This window comes from Callithrix jacchus, chromosome 12 (genome assembly GCF_049354715.1).
Source record: "Callithrix jacchus isolate 240 chromosome 12, calJac240_pri, whole genome shotgun sequence".
In the NCBI taxonomy this organism is placed as follows: Eukaryota; Metazoa; Chordata; class Mammalia; order Primates; family Cebidae; genus Callithrix; species Callithrix jacchus.
The window spans coordinates 90,714,758-90,733,401 of record NC_133513.1 but is presented as its reverse complement, the minus strand read 5'-3'; the positions used below and the strand labels follow the sequence as shown (position 1 = coordinate 90,733,401).

The following is an 18,644-nucleotide window of genomic DNA, read 5'->3' as shown; positions in this document are numbered from 1 at the left end:
GGCAGCCTGCCTCAGTCTGAATCCTGGGGCTGGAAGGATGCTTGAGAGGTCCTTTGGGGCATCCCCCTGCCTCCAGACATTTGGCTGGTGGCATCATCTCAAGCCCAGAAAGGGTTGTCACTGCCTCTCCTGAGATTATCAAGCCTTTTTCTAACCACCTTCCACCCTAGTGAAAGGGAGAGATTAATGTTGACCTGTCTGACAAAGTTTGTCCAACAAATGACTGGACAATAAAATAGTTAGCACAGTTCAAGCCCCCACCTAAGTGCCTGAGAGCTCCACACATGAAGGGACCAGGGACAGGCTGTGTCAGTAATAAACCATGTTTCCTGGGAAAAGGAATAAACATGCAGGCGATTCAGCCTAGATTTGTACAGTCAATTTTTCTGAATAGTTCCTGGTTCTGTGCACTGGGCTGGCTTGGCAATTAAATGCCTTGGTCTTGCAAGGGAAGGGGGTGCACTGGGGGAATGAAGCACTTGAAAATGACGAGGTGGAAGGAGGCAAGGACTGGGAAAGCAGGCTAGACGCTGAATAAAGGATTCAGAGGTTTCGGCTGGATTTGAGCACGAAGGGGGCATTGTTCATGCTGGCTGAGCTGGCACGGAAATGAGGAGGGGGAAGGAAGAGACCCAGAGGAGGCAGCTGAGGAGCACGGTGGGGATGGAAGCAGCAGCCAACTGTGCCGGCTGGGCTGGAAGGACGGGCGGTTCACGGAAGCAGCAGCAGCTTTGGTGGAAGAACAGAGGGAGGCTGGGGCAGCTGGCGTGCCCAGAGGACACGTTCGAGCAGCTTTGCAGACTTCCAAAAGCCATTTGGCTGACAAGAACCTATTTGGCCCACCATGTTACTAATCTGTCTGCCCGCCTTCCCCAGCCCACCCTTTCCCTGCCCGCCAAGCCCCCCAACACTACCCTGCAGCCCCCTTTGTCACTCAGCTAATGACACTTGGACATCTGACTGGAAAACTAGCCCAGAGTTCCCCCATGAGCCCCAGGAATGGACCCCACATGTAAGGGCCACCATGCTGAGCCCAGCCTGATGGCTGAGGCTCTGGGAGCGTGGCCAGTGCTCAGCACCACTCCAGTGCCAGGGGACCTGAGAGGCAGTGAGGGAAGCAGGCAGGAGGGGCGGGGCCCTGAGCAGGGGGAGGGCAGGCCGTGTCCAGATGTGCACTCAGGGAGCTGGGAGGTCCCTGGAGCCAAGCCACACAGCACCTGCCTGCTGGACGCCTGTACAACCTGGGAGAACCTCCCATTTTACAAAGAACACACTGAGATCCAAGGAGGAGAAGGGACTCCCCCAAGGTCATACAGGAGGTTTGTAGAGTCGAGCAGTTAGAGCCTCATCTTCTCCTGAGGCCTAAACTGCCACCACCGGCTGACCTTTCTGACGGCCTCCTGCTTGAGAATCCTGCCAGCCTGCAAGATGGGAGGGGCTGTGAGGGGAGGTCCACACCCACTGGATGACAGCCCCAGGCTGGCACCAGGACTTGAGGCAGCCCCACCCAGGTGGCTGTGGCTGAAGCAGCTGCCTGGCTGGGTGTTCAGGACAGCGGAGGAGGTCCAGCCACCCCAGGGCAGGCCAGGCAAAGGTGCTACCCAGGCACCAGCCCTCGGCTCTATGGGAGGGGGAGGGGAGGCCTCCTCTCCAAACACTATGAATTCCTGTAGCCGCAGCTGCTCCTCTGGGTCACAGTGCCATCTAGTGGCCATCATGCCGGCTCTCGGGGGACTGGAGAGCCCTGGGAGGGTGACGGAGTGAGAGATTGTGAGAGACACTGAGGTAGTAGGAAGGCCAGTTCTGCATCCCCTGGTCCCCTGAGAATCCTGAGCCCCAACTTCCTCCGCTGCTTGAGGCCTCTTGGAGGCAGGACAGTGCCCAGAGCTTTCCTGCCTGGGAATCCTGGGAACTGGCTTCTGGCCATGGCCAAGGGCCTGGCATGGAACCAGATGGAACTAGAGGAGGGGAGGGTGGGAGGCGAGAGTCCTGCACTGCCTCTGCGGCCCAGGGCCCAGTGACCTTGGGCATGCCCCTCAGCTTCTCCAAGGGCAGTGAGCTAGCGGGTGAGGGGACAGGGTCTGGAGCCAGGCTGCAGGTGCAGGTCCAGCCTCCCTGGTGCATTCCAGTCTAGGCAGCAGTGGACGAACTATTAACTTCTCCCAGCCTCAGCCTCTTACCTTCAAAATAGGAGTGTTGTGAGAATGAAAGGAGGCGCACATGGGACATGACGGGCACATGGCCTGGCACATGGGCAGTGCCCACAGAGTATAGCAAATTCCAATACCTCCCGCTCTAAGGCTCCACCAGAGTTATGCCAGGGCCCTCTGCTGGGCATCTCCTGGGTGCAGAGAGCACTGTGCAAGGCACAGGGGGATGTACAAGAGGAGCAGGCCCGGCCCCTGCCTGGGGAACATTCTCTGTGTGTCCCCCCAAACTTCCCATCCTGAACATGGCCAGCAGCATCTTTACCCCCATCCCCGCAGGAGTTCAACTCTCTGCTTTCCTTGCTGACTGCCCTGCCTCCCCCAGGCTCGCCTCCTCCCCAGGAACTCTGCATTTTGGCCTCACCCTTTGAGGCAGCATCTGTCCAGGCTGCAAGGTGGTGATTAAAGAAGCCCTAAAAGAAATTCGGAAAGAAAATGAAGGTGGATTTATGATGTCGGGTGGGGAGTTTTGCTGTTGGCTGGGAGCGGTGTAGAACAAAGCAGAGGGCAGACCTGATTTATAGGAAGTCATTATTGGAGGTGACAGAGATGCCTAAAGCCCAGCTGAGGCCTTCTGGCAGATCCTCACCAGCGAGCTCAACCAGGGGCCATAGAGTGGGGGCCAGGGAGCCTCCTAGCTTCCCAGGCAGGCGCCGGCCTTTCGTTGGGAGTGAAGCCAGATCTGACAGCCAGGGACCAGGTAGGGCTGGAGTGACAGGCTCCCCAGCCAGGGCCCAGGGCCCCCAGGGAGTGCAGCACAGGCTTGATGGGGTACCCAAAGCCCAGGACACACAGAGACCATTTCCCTGGGGTGGCAGAGGCATTTGATGAGTATCAGCAGGGGGGAACATTGTTTCTTTAAAACAGATATGTTATAGTATCGAAATGTATGCATTTTTCTCAGCTAACGCAAGAGATTTTGAAGAAATGTCAAGCTTGTGGCTAACCACTCTGGGTTACACCCCCAGGCTACACCCCTAGGTTTTGCCAGTGCAAATACCCCTCTGTCCAGAGGGAACAAATGATGGGGCCTGTCTTCCTGACCTGCCCCTCCCCTTGCCTTAACATTCTGCAGAGACAGGTCAGGAAGGATGAGGGTAGGTTGTCCTTGTCTAATACCCTCCACACAGAGCAGTCGAGTCCTGCCCAGCCTCTGAAGGCCCCCAGAGGCTTGGAAGTGGCAACCCCAGCACCCACACAGTTATCTTGTCTTATAATTTTTTAGGAAATTTAGGGTAAGAGACCCTGTTTCCATCCTGCACTTCGTCCTCACACCCCATTCTCCAGCATGTGTGCACATGCATACATACCACACACACACACACACACACACACACTGCCCATTCTTGCACCACATTTGCAGCATCTCTACCCTACTCATTAACAATATTTTGGATGCTCGTGGCAGCCTGCAAATCATGGCATCTACCAGAATCCTGCTTCTATGAAGGTCTCAGCAGATGGCCAGGTTCCCTGGCTGAGGGGGCTCACTTCAGAGTCTTCGCTGATACAGAGGATGCAGAGTCTAGATGGGCACAGGGACCGGCCCCCAGCACGCCTATCCTGTGTCCACCCTGAGGATGTGTTCATTGCAAAGTGAAGATAGATAGAAGCGGTCTTGGAGATCCCAATTCCCACCCACTCTACAGGAAGGAAACTGAGGCCTGGAGAGCATACTTCCCACCATCCTGCAGGGGCCAGGCAGGAACCTATAGGCTTTACCTTAGCACCATGAGTTCTTATGCTGCCTCATCCTGGGTCCTCAGACCCACAGCTAGGAGAAGTTCAGTTGCAGGCATACCTCCCTCCCCACCACCTTTCCCTGCCTCGCACCCTAGTCCCTGAGGGCTGGCCTGGGTGCAGTCTGAGAGATGGATTGCCTGCACCCGACTTGTGTTTGGGTCTGCAATTGCCAGCATGCCAGGGCTCAGAGGTAGAGCGATGGTTCTTGAGGATAACCAAGGCTGCCCTATGGGGGTTGGGTCCAATGAGCAGATCATCAGAGTGCTGGAATGTGGCTGGAGGAAACGGGGACCCGGAAGGGCCATTTTCCCCACTAACTCCACCCCCTACCCAGCCTGGTGGGCAGAGTGAGCAGAGCCTTCAGCAGGGATGGGCAGGGAGGAGCAGTCACACCCCAACAGCAGAACAAGGAGGTCTTTGAAGCTTGAAAGTGCTGGGAAAAATAAAGAGATATTATTCACCCAGCAGGTGGTAAATAGTCCCAGCTAATGACTATGTGGCACCTGACATTTTCCAAGGCACCTTCCAAAAACCAGCTCACTTAATATTTATGACAGCCCTGAGAAGGAGCCATTATGTTTATCACTCTTATGTTATAGCTGAGAAAACAGAATCCCAGGAAGTTTCAGTGATGAGCACAAGGTCACACAGCTCAAACTTGGACTGTCTGACCCCCAGTCCTGTGGTCTCTCCCACTACCAGCATTGCCTCTCCAGCGCCAAGAGAATGTGCTGGCCTCGAATTATAAAAGAATTAATTGATGCAAGGTGGAGTAAACTCACTGTTAGAACATCATTCTCCAAGGCTAAATAAAGATGTTAGCCTTGGGTGCCCCCTGGGCAATCGCATTTGGTGAGTGCTAAACCTCAAGAGATGGAGGAGAGGGAGGGTGTGACAAAGGAGGGAGGAGAGGAGGGGAAGGTCCTGGTAGAAGACATTTCTGAATGTCTTATAAGTGGTATTATATATAAAGACCACTTATTTGCTGAATAAGTGGCCTTTGACAGTGGCCTGGCAGGATGTTGGCATGGCAGCCTACATAATGATAGGTGGATTCTGTTGGTTTGAAAACTTGCCTATCAACCTGGGAGTCATTTTCCTGGGGCATCAGTGAGGGGTGCGGGTACCTGGCTGCCCCGCCTCAGCCCCTAGTTGGGCTGCCACTGTAAAGCTGCTGGGGCTGGCGCCCAGGAGGCCAGCTCCCTGACTGTTGACTCACCTGCTCCCCAACTGTGCAGCCAACTTGCTGAGAAGGAGGTGTGGGTAACATCTCTGTTATGGTCCGGTTGCCATGGCAATAAATTGTGGCTAATTAGTAGTGTGGTTACCATGGCAATTTTCTAGTAATTACAGGTTACAAATGGTACAAGGCTTCAACCCAACCCAATTAGTTAATTAGAAAGATTTAGAAATTTGTCCAAAAGGGAAATAACCTGCTTTGTAGAAAATGAAGGGAATGTGTCACAGCTTGGGAGCCAGAGGCAGAGAGGAAATTGGGGGATGTGGAAGTGGAGGAAGAAGGATGGAGCTGCATGGAGGCAAGTCCCTGAGTCCCACCTGGAATTTCAGGAGGCCCGGGCAGGGCCAAGGGTTTCTCACAGAAGCCTGCTCCGGGGCTGGAGTCTGGTAAGACCAGGGCAAGGACAGCTGCCAGCAGCCACTTAGTGGCACCTCTTTTAATGGGCAGAGGTGGTGCCCAGGTTGTGACCCCACACCCTTTCCTGCTGGCTTTAGGACAGGACTCAAAGCTACCCACACCACTCCATAGCTCCCATCATGAAGAGTGGATGCTGCGTCTTGGAGGACATTCCAGAGGAGTGATGTGAATTTTCACGTGGCTTGGGCGCTCTTTGGCAGCTAGTGAGGTTATCTTGGAGGCATCCAGCCCAGAATGTGTTAACTATGAACACAATAAGAGTGGCAATGCCATTGTCCCACCCCATCTCCCTGGCCCCAAATGCCAGCTCTGGTGGGCAGGATCCATTTGCATGGGTGGAAAAGGCCCCATGATTTCCCCTGGGGGCACCTCTCAGGATGGGAGCCCAACTAGAGATCAAGAGAACCCCTGTCTCAAATAAGCACGGTCACTTTGGGGAAACCTTTGCCCTATCCAGAGGTGGATGGGGGTGAGGGAGGCCTGGCCCTTTACACAGGTCTACCTGAGCTTTCCTTTATGTTTTTAAATATCAAGTTTTTCTGGAGTGCTCTGATAACTCTTCTTATTACAGTAAACAACCCTTTAGAGCAGTACTTTTCAAACTTTAATGTGCACATAAACCACCCAGGGGTCTTGTTAGAATGCAGCTTCTGATTCCATGAGGGGCCTGAGGTTCTGCAATTCTAGCAAGCTCCCAGGTACCACTCCTGCAGCTGCTTCTCAGACCTGACTCTGAGCAGGAAGGTGGCAGTGTCCACAGAGCCCTTTCATATAGCTCATTGTACAACATTATGTTTTGAAATAACGTAGACATTGTGGAATGGCTAAATCGAGCTAATCAGCATATGCATTACCTCATATACTTTTTTTGTGGCAACAGCACTTAAAATCTACTCTCTTAGCAAGTTCAAGAATATCGTGATTCTTAAGTCGCCGCATTGTACAATGGATCCCCGAACTTACTCTTCCTGTTAAACTGAAGTGTTGTATCCTTTGGCCGACATTTCCTTAACATCCCTACCCCTAGCCCCTGATAAACACCAGTGTGCTCTCTGCTTCTATGAGTTCAACTTTTTTAGATTCCACATATAAGTGAGATCATGTGGTATTTGCCTCTCCGTGCCTGGCTTATTTCCCTTAGCATAATGTCCTCCAGGTTCATCCATGTTGTCACAAACGACAGGACTTTCTTCTTTAAGGCTGAGTAATACTCTGTTATGTATATATATCACGTTTCCTTTCTTCATTCATCCGTTGACGGACACTTCGTATCTTCACTCCCTATCTTGGCTATTGTGAATAATGCTGCAGTGAACCTGCAAGTGCAGATATCTCTTCAACACACTGATCTCATTTCCTTTAGATATATATACCCAGTAGTGGGATTGTTGGATCATATGGTGGTTCTATTTTAAAATTTTTAAGGAGCCTTATACTGGTTTTTACAATGTCTGTACTAATTCACATTCCCACCAACAGTATACAAGGGTACCCGCTTCTCCACATCCTCGCCAACACATGTGCTCTTTTATATTTTTGATAATGGTCATTCTGACAGGTGCATCTCACCTCATTTGGTCCTCCCAAAACCCCAAAGTAGAAGAGGCAGGTCAGACTCTCCCCATTTTACAAGTGAGGAAACTGAGTCTCAAGGGTAATGTAAATTGCCCAGGTGACAGAGCTTGTTAGAAGCCAGGCTGGGGCTAGAATCCACATCTTGATCCTGATTGGATCATTTTCTGCACAGTTCTTCCAGCGTTTGAGTGTGTCGCTGGGGGAAGGATTTCTCAGGGTAGATTTGTGTTCCTGGGAGCTGGAGGTTGGGGCCTGGCAAACAGAGATCCTTCATTTGAAACCCACTGAGTGGAGGTAGTTTGTTCAGGACATATTAAGTTTAGACTTCTTGACGTGAACAGCTCAAATCCGATCTTAGAAACTTCAAAGCCCAATGTGGAACTGGCTTGATTTCTTTCATTTTTAAAAAACATATATACTTTATTGGATTTCTTCCTTTCAAACTACAGAAGCAATTCTTGTTGCAACAAGTCGAACACTACAAAGACATTCAAAGGAAAAAGGCCAACTATCGTTTCTCTTTCCCTCCCCAAATCCTGCCCCATCAAGGAAGGCAGCCAGTGTTCACAGCTTGGGGTGTGGCCTTTCCCACTTTTCTCCAAACCGAATAAGCCTGCACAAACATGTATATTCAGAATAGCATGTGTTTTCCTATTTTTAAAAATAAAAGCAGGATCACACAATGCCATTACTTGGTGAATTGCTGATTCTTCCAACCATATATCACAGGCACTCCTCCAAGTCAATCCATATGGATCTATGCAGTCTTTTTACTGCAGAATGGTTTGTCATATGGATGCTCCGTAATCCTTTCAACCCGTTCACTGTCGATGGGCATAATTGTTTAACGTCAAACAAAGCAAAGTAAGCATCCTTGTACCTATAGCTAGGGACCTATTCCTATAGGTTCTTAAAGCTGGGACGTTGGTCTTGGCCAACACATGTTTGCATGTTTGACTCAAAGTGGGACTCGGGAGGCTGTCGGGGGATCTGTGACTTGATCACAATGGTAAGCTTAGAGCTGGGTTTAGGATTATTGTGGGTTTAGAAATTAAGATGATTGTTCAGCCACTTCTCTTAGAAGGGGAAGGCATGCGCTGGCCTCTGTGTGGGGTCCCTGTGCCTGGTGGAGCTCCTTCCTTCCCTCTTCATCAGTGTTGTCACCTTCCACACAGGTTCATGGAGACCATGGGCCCAGATTTAGGCTCAGGAAAGCACGGGAAGCAGAATCCCCCCTGGCTCCTCTGCGGAGCTTCCGCTGCAGTTCCCGACAGGCCTCGGGGGCAGCCCCGTCCTCCAGGTGGGCCTGGGGTTTGCTTCTGCCACTCACTGTGGGACCATGTCTTCTCCCAGGGGGCCGAGGCGTCAGCGTGGGCCCCATACTCAGCAGCAGTGCCTCGGATATCTTCTGCGACAACGAGAATGGGCCTAACTTCCTTTTCCACAACCGGGGCGATGGCACCTTTGTGGATGCTGCAGCCAGTGCTGGTGAGTAGAGGCAGCCATGCCCTGTGCACCCTGACCCCTCATCCCAGATCCACAGGGCACTCCAGACTGCCCCACCCCCTCCAGCATGGTCCCTTCTGGCTGCAGGGAGAGCCGGGCACATCATGATCTGCACCCCTTGGAGAAACACTGCTTGTCGTTTCTTATTCCCCATCTCTCATGGCTCAGGCCACAGGGAGTGTTTGCTGCTGGGGAGAGGGGTCTGGAACTCCTGCCCATTGTCATCTTCCAGCAGCTGGGATTGCCTGCGACCCTCCATGTCCTACTTGTGTCTCTCAGCATCAACCTATCCTCCAAGATGCCTCTCCCCACGTTGGCCCCTTCCCACATTTATCTTCAATGTTCAGATCAATACATTGAGCATTCGTGAAGCCCCTGCTATGTGTCAGGTTGGCACTGGGAACCCAGGATGCTGACTTGAATAAGGCTCGGGCCACCCCACACACAGAGAAGGTACTGACATTCTAGAAACAGATGTAGGCAGCCGGGCGTGGTGATTCATGCCTGTAATCCTGGCACTTTGCGAGGCCGAGGCAGGTGGATCACGAGATCAGGAGATCGAGACCATCCTGGCTAAAACAGATTTTAGTAGAAATCCCATCTCTACTAAAAATACAAAAAAAAAAAAAAAAATTAGATGGGTATGGTGGGGCATGCCGGTGATCCCAGCCACTCAAGAGGCTGAGGCAGGAGAATCGCTTGAACCTGGGAGGCACAGGTTGCAGTGAGCCGAGATGGCGCCACTGCACCCTAGCCTGGGTGACAGAGTGAAACTCTGTTTTAAAAAAAAAAAAAAGGAAAAGGAAAAAGAAACAGCCATAGACAAGAATATCCTACTCTAAGAAGAAGCAGGATAAAACCCACACAAAATAATGCCCCAGGCTCCCAGCTCTGCTCCTCCTCCTTCCTCTGTGCTCATCCCCCACCCACCTCAGGGCCTTTGCACCTGCCCTCCTGCTGCTCAACCTGCAGAACGTCTGTTTAGCCTTCATCATTCACCTCAAATATCACCTCTGCAGAGACCTTCCTGACTCCCTGTGCCACCTGGCAGAGCCCGGCCCTTCCACCTTGTGCTACCTCTGCGTGCACAGCTCACTCAGGCTCCACGTTGCCGTCATGGTTTGTCTATGAGCTTTACAAGGACTGGGTCACAGTTCTATTCATTCTTGACACAAGGCTTGGCATCCAGTGGCCACCCAGTAAATTCTGCTGAATGACAGAGTGGACACTTCTTGCAAGTTTTCAGATGTATTATTACATCCCATGTACCCCCCGACCATTTTCTCCCACCTTGCCAATGAATGGGAGGTTTGATCTCACCTCCTTCTTGGAGGCATGGGGAGAGCTCTGGCCTCCCGGAGTGGTGAGTGGGCTCTAGACATATAGATTCAGGTCCTGCTAGCTCTGGTGCTGGCAGTTGGCATCGAATCCCTGCACATGTGCCAGTCCACTCTCTTGTACTTGAGAATATCTGCCACCCCAGCTTTCTGCCCAGGAGCTTCACTGTGGGGACTTACTGAACACACACCCATCCCCAGCTTTTTGCCCTTCAGCCCCAACCTTGCCTTACCTCTTGCCCTTCTCTGGCAAGGCAGAATTTGGGCTCCCCTGGCCTGTCCTCTCACCTGGCTCACGCCTCCTAGTGCTATCCTCTGGCAGCAAATTTTCTCATTGCTGAAAAATTATAAAGCAAAGGGGAGGGGATAGTGGAGAAAACCAGGAGGATTTGATAAGGTGTTAAAGAGATGGAAGCAGAGGTGAGTGAACAAGTTGGAGTGGGAGAAGATATCAGGCAGGAGGGGAGAGGCAAGGTGCTAGGCCCGTAATTGAAAGTCAGAATGATTGCAGGGGTTTAACAAGACATGTCAAGAGGGCATTCATCACCCAAACAGATGCTACTGTGAAATGCAGCCTGGCACCGATTATTCCCGTGAAAAGGAACCAGCTCCTTGTCAAGGTGCCTCATAGATAGGAGAGAAATGGGCCAATGCAGAAGGCCACCGACATTTGGGCCAGGAAGTTTGGCAGAGAATTAATGGAGTATTAATCCTAGGAATTGGTAGCTGCCCCTAGTCCTCTGCAAACCCACTTTCTCAGGCCCGGGTATCACTGCCTCTTCTCCCCACACCTCCCCCAGCTCGTTACCTCCCCCGGGAGGATGCTTAGCCTCCAAGGTTCTCAGGGGGACCATCCTGCCTTCTGGCAAGAGCTCCCTGTGCCCTGGGGTCTCTGATCCCCACTGCCAATTACATTGTCCTGTTGCCTGCCATCCCAGAGGGCCTGACCACCCACAAATGTTTGTCCTCTGAAAGAGTCAATGTGGGTGGGTGCTTAGAGTCACATTCACCTCTGTCTCTCAGCTTTGCTCTGGCCAGTGGGCAGCTATGAGGTCAGGCCATCACTGTGGCCTAAGCTGCCCTCTCCCATACCCCAGGACCCACTCAGTGGATGGTATAAGCAGATGGCATTGGGCACAGAGACTTCACTTTCCAGATTTCACCAGGCATGCTGTGGGCTTCTCTGTCATGGCTATAGTATTTCCTCTGCTGTCACCCACGTCCCCGGTTTGCCTTCTGTCATGTTATTTATGTCTGTTCACTCATTCAGCAAGTATTTACTGAAAAATACCAGGCAACCACAGGCCCTGAGATAGACGCTGCGTGTACCCAGGTGAACCAAGAAGAGAGTCCTGACCTCATGGAATGTCAGGGCTAGTGGGAAAGCCGGACCCTAACAAGTAAACCACAAAGGAACATAACTGCACATTGTGACCAGCATATTAGAGAAGAATAGGAGGCTGTCAGGGAGATTGACAGGGTGGGCAAGACGAGGTGGGAGATTGACAGGGAGGGCAAGATGGGTGGTCAGGGAGGGCTTCCAGGAGGAGGTGATATTGTGGCTGAGAGCAGAATAACCAGTAACTGGGTAACCGAGAGCCAGAGGGAACGCATCCCAGGTAGAGAGACCAGATTAAGCAAAGGCCCAGGAGCTGGAAAGATGGGGAGAGTGGGACCAAATCGAGACCAGATAAGGCAGACAAGACCATGGTCAGGCAGAGCCTTGTGCTCCCCAAGCAGGAATGAGAACTTTCCCCAAGACAATGGGAGGGCCACTAAGAGATTTTAGCAAAAGAGTGGCATGATCAGCTTAACGTCTCCCAGTTAGGGGTGGCCAGGAAGAGCCTTTGGTCCTCCAGAATTTCCCCCAGTCTCCCTCCTCCCATCCATGCCGCCCTCAAACAGGGTAAAAATAATACGCATGCTGGGCAAACACAGCTTGAACACAAGTCTCGGGTTTTCTCTGCAACCACATGACTGTTTCACCTCCTGCCCCTATTGAGAGCTTCTGAGACCAGCTGTGTCTCCACATCTACTCCTGGCACAGTAGGAACAAGACAAGAGTCACCCTCCCTAGTTTCGTGTCACAGAGCTAGAGTAGGGTGAGTGTTTGTGGAGCGTGTGGGGATGTCACCCTGAGAGTTCTTGCCTCTCCTCCCCAGGTGTGGATGACCCCCACCAGCACGGGCGAGGCGTCGCCCTGGCTGACTTCAACCGCGATGGCAAAGTGGACATTGTCTATGGCAACTGGAATGGCCCCCACCGCCTCTACCTGCAGATGAGCGCCCACGGGAAGGTCCGCTTTCGGGTAAGAAGGGGCCTACCCCAGGAGTTCAAGGCCAGCCTGGCCAACATGGCAAAACCCTGTCTCTTAAAAATACAAAGATAGCTAGGTGTGGCGGTGCATGCCTATGATCCCAGCTACTCAGTAGCTGAGGCGCAAGAATCTTGAACCTGGGAGGCGGAGGTTGCAGTGAGCTGAGATCACACTACTGCACTCCAGCCTGGGCCACCGAGCGAGACTCTGTCTCAAAAGAAAAGAAGGAGCTTCTCACTCACTCCTTCCCACAGCACTGCAGGGGCGCCCTGGCATGCCATCAAAGCTGCCCCGCTCCTCCCACCAGGCTGAGCAGGGCTCTCCGGGTCCAGGGTAGTGTTGGTGTCACAAGGAAGGTGACACCAAGGGATGAGGGACTACAGCCAGGCAGCTGTAAGAGCTCTGGAGCCCAGAGTAGGACGAGCCGGGTCAGCAGAGGTGGTAGAGCAGCCTCTGAGGTGGGCCAGAGCCCTGGGAGATGGGCTGCACTCTCTGAATCCAGGCCACTTTTCCTGGTGGCTCCTGGAAAATAGATCAGGGTGAGTGTGGAGAGTGCGCAGAGGATATAGGATGATGTTCCCTGCATGTTCCGCAAAAGCCCAGGCTAAGCTTTTCAGACCTTTTCAGACTGATGTTTAGACCAAGGGCAAAGTGGTAGAGAGAATGGAAGATTGAAGCCACAGAGTTCCCAACAGCTGCCCCTGAAGACAAACAGCAGATGGCAGGCAAGGTGGCCTCAGAGCCCTCTCTGTGCCCTCTCCCTGAGCTGTTGATAGACTGATGCCAAGAATTCTTCAAAAGGGCTGTTTGTGACAGTGATGGAGGTGCCACCAGCCTGAGGGTCATGGGTTTGGAACTTTCTCAGGGAGGACAACAGAGGGCATGGGCTGGTTGAAGCTGATCTCAGGGACCCAGAACTGCTCTGCAGGTACTTATATCTGCCAAAAAAAACCCAAGGAAATGGGAAAGTTCCAGGGTTTACCTGAGGCTTGATGGTCCCAGGGAAGTCCCCAGGGACCTCGTGTCTGTGTGACAAAGGAGATGCCAACCCTACTGGGTCCCTTCCCTGTAGGCAGCCACCTTGGGACACTCAGGCCAGCCACTCCCCGCTGCTAAGGGACCCGGTAGGGTTGAGACTCAGGCTCTCTGGATAGGGGGAGTCGTGCCCTGAGCCCAGGGCAGCTGGTCCTGGGATCTTGGATAATTTCCATCTTTATTCTGCTCTTGTTCTCTCCCAGATTCTCAACAGGGATGATCTTGCTGCCCTCCCCCAGGACGTTTAACAATGTCTGGGGACATTTAGGTTTGTCACAGCTGGGGAAGGGAGTGCTCCTGGCATCTAGTATGCAGAGCCCAGGGACAGTGCTGAACGCCCTGCAGTGCACAGAGCAGCCCCACAACAAAGAATCATCCAGCCCCAAATGCTGCCAGGAACCCTGTTAACTCCTCCGACCAATGACCCCTCCCCAGAGCTCTCAGGAGCAATAATAATAATAATAAACGCCTCATTCATCAAGTGCCTTCCCTGTGTCAGGAACTGTGCTAAGCTTAACATACATTATCTCGGAAGCGCAGGCATCGAATGGGACAATCCCAAGGGGGCTATGGGAGGTTTCCATTTTTACAGGATCAATAGAATCATAATGGCTAGAGATCCTGAGGTCTTTTTGCTCCCTGGCTCTTAAGGCCCTGCTCACCCTGACCAACTGGCCGGGCTTATTCAACCTCATTACTGCTCTGATGGAGACAACCTCCTTCCCTGGCCTTCCCAGAGCAGGCAGCTTGCCCATTGACCCAGCCCGCTCATCCCTTTGGCCGCCAGAGGGGGCCTGCAGCAGGAGGCTGAGGGTGGGGCCGAGCCTGGGGCAGAGGAGACTCCCAGAGACACCACGTGTGCCTATCTCAGCCCTCTCCATGTGGGCCCTGGGACTTGGACAGGCCCTCAAGGTCTTTAAGGTAAAAACCAGCCTACGGTGAGGATATTACACTCAGAAATAGAAGGTTGCCCTTCCCAGCTCTCCTTCTATTTCAGAGGCAAAATCACACCCGGCACCCTTTGCCTGGTCCAAGGCCCTCCAGCACTTTGGAGTCCCAGCTGGGCCTGGGATCTCCCCATGAGTCCTGGACAGATGTAGCTGATACTGCAACCTCCTCAAAGCAAATGTCTGAAAAAAAATAAAAATAAAAAGGCTCCCAAGAAACAACATAAAGTCGTAGAGGCAGCCAAATCCACAGCCACAGGTAACCTCTTTCACCTTCCCTGAGGCTGGTAGCAGGTGAGGCAGGACAGGCTGCCAGTGAACTGTCTCATGCCCATTCTGTGCCAGGCATTTTACATGCAATCCTCACAACCCAGGCAGCTATTACTATTCCCACATTACTGATGGGGAAGGTGAGAACTGAGGGGTTAGTCACTGGCCTGAGATCACACAGCTAGTCAGTGGTGGAGTCTGGATTTAGATGCACAGTGATTTCCGGTGCCCACCCAGCTTCTGACTCAGCACAGAGGAGGAAGGATGCATAGGAGAAAGAGCACTGCATCCAGAATCAAGTCCTGGCCTCAGCCCCACTCAGTACCTGTGACATCGAAGTTCCCCTCCTGCCCCAGGACTCAGTTACCCCACCTGTCAAATGGGAATGCTAATGTCTGTACTGCCTCGAGGGATGGACAGGAGGGACAGACAGGAGGTACAGGTAGGAGGGACAGACAGGAGGGACGGGCGGGAGGGACGGACAGGAGGGACGGACAGGAGCAACAGACAGGAGGGGCGGACAGGAGGCACGGACAGGAGGGATGGACATGTGTGATCCAGACTAGGGAGCTGGTAAGCGCTTCGCTGGTATCTGTCATGACTGTTATTCTTCACTCCTTCTTCTCCTATAAGCAGCCTCAGGTCTGTGTCGTCCTAAAGGCAGCCCCCAGATCCTTTTGGAGAGGCAGGAGAGGAGCTGTTGGGTGGGGCTGTCTCCTATTTTCAACTGCCCCCACACTCCATAGGGGAGAGCTGGCTTCCTGCCTGAGCCACTCTCCTGCTGCTGACCCCCAGCCTTGTTTCCTCCAGGACATCGCCTCGCCCAAGTTCTCCATGCCCTCCCCTGTCCGCACAGTCCTGACCGCCGACTTTGACAATGACCAGGAGCTAGAGATCTTCTTCAACAACATCGCTTACCGCAGCTCCTCGGCCAACCGCCTCTTCCGGTAGACACTCCATCCTGGGTCGTGGCCCTTCGCCTGGACAGCTGATGGGAGGGACAGTCAGGGAGAAGGTTTAAGAATCAGAAGGGGAGGGTTACCAGGGCCAGGGAGTCCGGCTAAAGTGAAGACAGGTCCCCTGATGAAGAAACAGAAAGGAGAGAAGGACAAGGACTGGGCAAGAGGCTGTGGGAATGCAGGGTGAAGCCTGGGCAAGGAGCTGGCCTCTGCTATTGCAGGGAAAAGGCAAGGAATGGGGCCCAAAGTGTACCCAGAACCCAAGCTCCACAAGATACAAAGCCACACAACCATGAAAAGGGGCTGCAGGGTCCAATCTGTTTGCTTAACCTGGGTTAACAAAGATAAAGGTTTTACTGCAGGACTTCTCAGTGCCTTTAACTCGACCATGAATAGTTTAACTTTCCCAAAGATGGATGGAGTATTCTGAATAGGTCTCATCACAGGGCACTTCTTTCACAGATTTTTCTGTGGAGATTGGTGTTGTGCAAAACATCCTTTGGGAAATTCTGGATGACAAGTGTCCCTGGTGGACAAGGAAAAGAGTTTCAGAAATGGAGGGAAACTGCAGGCCTCCCAGCAGTGTGTCTAGGGAGGAAGGGCTGGATTTGCTGTGGCAGTATTTCTCCAAGGGGACGTCCAGAGACCATCGGCTTCAGAATCACCCAGTGTTTAAAGTACGGAATCCTGGGACCTGCCCCACATCTCCTGATTCAGAATCTCAGGGGGTGAGGCCCAGGAATCTGTATTTTAAGAGGTGCAGCAGGCACCAGGTGATTCTCACCACACTGAAGGTTGAGAACCACTGTTGGGGAACTGAGCTCAGGGTCTCCCCATGAGTCCTAGATAGGTGGAGTCCTGGAAAGGCATGTGGCCTGAGATGTCCCTGTTCCTGGCCCTGTTCCTGGTCAATGGGGCTCAGGACCAGGTGGGGAAATGAGGGTGGGCCAGGGCCTTGGATCCAGGACATGGGCTAGATCACCTGCTCTGCCCCCCAAGACCCCATCCCATCTCCCAGGAGGGCCCACCTATTTATAATAAAAGGCATGAGTGTGACTAAGCGTGTTTTAAAATATAATTATTAACAAAGCATCAATCCTGGCTGGATGTAATCACCCCCCGAAGGCACTAGATTTACTAATTAGGTGCCTTGGAAAAAGCTTATTCACAACTTCCAGATTAATTGCAGAAGATCAATTGCTAGTTAACAGAGACACTGCTTTCCTTCTCTGGCTAATAAAGTGTCACTTGCCGGGAGGACGAGGACTGAACACTGAGCACTGAGGAATCTAGTGCTCCTGTCTCTGTGGCCCAAGAACCTAGGTACCTCCCCTATCTGCCTACCCATCCGGCCTGCTTCAAACCTCCCAGCATGCCCTACGGCCAGGAGGGAGGACAAGGCAGGCTGGCCCAGGGCTGTCAGTGGACAGAGCAAGTCACCACGTGGCTGCCCAGAGGGTTATGTGTTTGCTTCCACGTAGCAGCAGCAGAAGCCACTTCCCAGGTACGTGGCTGTGCCCCAAGTCCCCGTGGCAGATGGCTGGGTCCTGAGCACACAGCAGAGAGGAGAGTGAGAGGAGCTGCAGCTGGGAATGGCACTCAGCTGGCAGCTCTGGAAGTTTAACCCCCAACTGTCCCACACCGCAGGGGCTTTTCACTTGTCACTGAACAGGCATCGTGGGCTCCTTGGCCCTGGTGCTCTCCAGGAACATGCCAGGCACTGTGGGGACACAAAGCCTCAGTATGCTTGAGTCCGCACGTCTTTTAATGATACCTGCAGCATCCAGGGAACTCATCACCCAAACAGTCACTTAATGAGAATGAAAGGGAGCCTTCCTAATAATCACAGCAAAAAAAGGAAAAAGAAAGAGAATCACAGAGGCAAAAAGGCATGAACAGGGACTCTCCTAGGCCAACGGCGGTGTGCAGGGTCACCGCCTTTCGCATCTAGCCATGCCTCCGATCTGCTCTTACTCTCCACCATGACACCACTCCTGGTCTCCCACAGAGATTCCTGCACCTCCTCTAGCTGGTCTCCTTGTCTCTAGTCCTGCAGAGTGAACCATTGAAAATGCAAGTCTGGCCACACCCCTTTCCCTCCAAAGACCCTCTAGAAGCTCCCCGTTGCCTTGGAATGAAGTCCAAACTCTTTGACACGACCCATGTGGCCCGGCTGCATCTCCAGCCTCATCACTCTCTACTTCCCTGTCTACATCTAAGCACTAGGCACAGCAAGCTTCCTTCAGTTCTGGGCTGTGGCAGGCCTCACCCTCAGGCTGCCCACTCCCTCTAGCCCCCAATTCTCCCTCTTCATCTGAGTGACACATGCTCACTCACCGTGCTGGTCTCAGCTTAGCTGACCCTTCCTCTAGGGAGCCTACCCTGATTGCCCAAATCTGAGTGAGCTTTCCCAACTCCGCACTGCCCACATCCCCCCTCTCCCTGGGCCTTCAGGCCTCTGCACGGCGGTTCCTGTTAACACAGACTCTGAGCTCCCTCCTTTCTGCCACGCACCGTACCTCGTGCAAGGCCTGGCACATAATAGTTGCTGCCTAAGAATGTGTTCATTGGGCATCACACCCATGCACGCTGACTCCCAAGCCCACTGCATGGGGCATCTGCCAGTTCTCTCTGCCACCCAGCCACCAAAGCCTCCATCTCAGGGGACCCCGACTCCCTCCTGAAGCTGTGGCAGTATCACAGCCCTCTGGTGTTTCTCACGTGCAACCTACATTGTGGTAGGAAGTGTGATGCCAATTCCTCCTTACAGCCTGCCTTCCCATCACTGCCCACACATCTAGGGCAGAGCACCCAAGGCTGTGAGAATATACCAGGTGAGAAAAATTCTAGAGGAAAGCTCACCGCCATCATCAGCTGAGTGTAGAGAAAAAGCAGGACTTTTTAAGCAGACGTTTCTGAAACAAATAACATCAAGATTCAAAGTTCAAAACAGACAGAACCCCTGCCACCCAAAGGGACCCCTTTCCTCTCTTTGGCCCTGGAATGCACCTTTGTATCCTGCAGACATGTGCTTGGAGCTTCTTGAGAGCCAAGCACTGTGTTAGATGCTGCAAGAGATGCAAAGATGAAT

General features: G+C 52.8%; 1 protein-coding gene across 4 annotated transcripts in view; it reads left to right on the top strand.

Annotated features, from left to right (window-relative positions):
• Nucleotides 1–18,644, top strand: part of CRTAC1 (cartilage acidic protein 1) — a 161,034-nt gene that overhangs the window by 110,111 nt on the left and 32,279 nt on the right. For all 4 annotated transcript variants that reach the window (XM_035268685.3, XM_035268688.3, XM_035268687.3 and 1 more), the window contains exons 6-8: nucleotides 8,536–8,670; nucleotides 12,188–12,333; nucleotides 15,405–15,541. In XM_035268685.3, coding sequence (XP_035124576.1) covers nucleotides 8,536–8,670; nucleotides 12,188–12,333; nucleotides 15,405–15,541 — 418 coding nt within the window. The remainder of the gene's footprint in view (nucleotides 1–8,535; nucleotides 8,671–12,187; nucleotides 12,334–15,404; nucleotides 15,542–18,644) is intronic.